The sequence below is a fragment of the Sinocyclocheilus grahami genome, unplaced genomic scaffold, assembly GCF_001515645.1.
Source record: "Sinocyclocheilus grahami isolate Dianchi unplaced genomic scaffold, SAMN03320097.WGS_v1.1 scaffold16834.1, whole genome shotgun sequence".
NCBI classification, from domain to species: Eukaryota; Metazoa; Chordata; class Actinopteri; order Cypriniformes; family Cyprinidae; genus Sinocyclocheilus; species Sinocyclocheilus grahami.
In genome coordinates, this window is record NW_015516301.1 from 1 (window position 1) to 657 (window position 657).

The following is a 657-nucleotide window of genomic DNA, read 5'->3' on the forward strand; positions in this document are numbered from 1 at the left end:
GTGTCATTTTAGTTCAGTTGTCCTGTGAAAATATCAATCGATGCAATTTTTTCTTTTCATATGTCTTTAGGAATAAGAACAAGATGGCTTGTGCGGTTTCATCTTTACTGGCCAGTAACAAAACCATCTTCTTCTGCAAACTGCCCAAAACCCCATTCTTCACGACTCTTGATGTGCAGGTTCTTCGTGATGGCCGGATGCTCTACACTCGTTGCCTCAACGCTGAGAATTTCTGTAAGTCTTTGAAAGCTTTACAAAAGTAATAAGTGAAGAAATCCTCACTAAACAGCATGCAGACATAGTGATGGGTATACATGCCTAATCTGGATTACGCAATCAGATTCCAAAAAATGTACTACTAGTAATTAGATTATATTATGTTTTAAAATACTCAATCAGATTACAGTTACTTTTTATGGATTACAAGACTAAATTATTATTAATTCATTCTTTTTTCCTCTTCTATGTTTAATTTTTTTCATTGACAAGCAGGTAAATAGCTTATTATTTTAAAGACTAGCTTTTCATCAAATCACGAAACCCCTTCAGTTCCTTCACAAACCCTAATTTAAGATGTTTTACAATGCCTTTGCTCTCACAGTGTTTCTAGATCCTCCCCGAAACCTCACGGTCATGAGCTCAGGGAAGGAAGGGCAG

The 657-nt window shown here is 36.1% G+C and overlaps 1 protein-coding gene across 1 annotated transcript in view; it reads left to right on the forward strand.

Annotated features, from left to right (window-relative positions):
- Positions 1–70: 70 nt before the first annotated feature.
- The window catches only part of LOC107579361 (erythropoietin receptor-like), a gene marked incomplete at both ends in the record, with an annotated part of 4,699 nt that continues 4,112 nt past the window's right edge, over positions 71–657 (forward strand). Inside the window, one exon of the mRNA XM_016265195.1 lies at positions 71–234. Coding sequence (XP_016120681.1) covers positions 71–234 — 164 coding nt within the window. The remainder of the gene's footprint in view (positions 235–657) is intronic.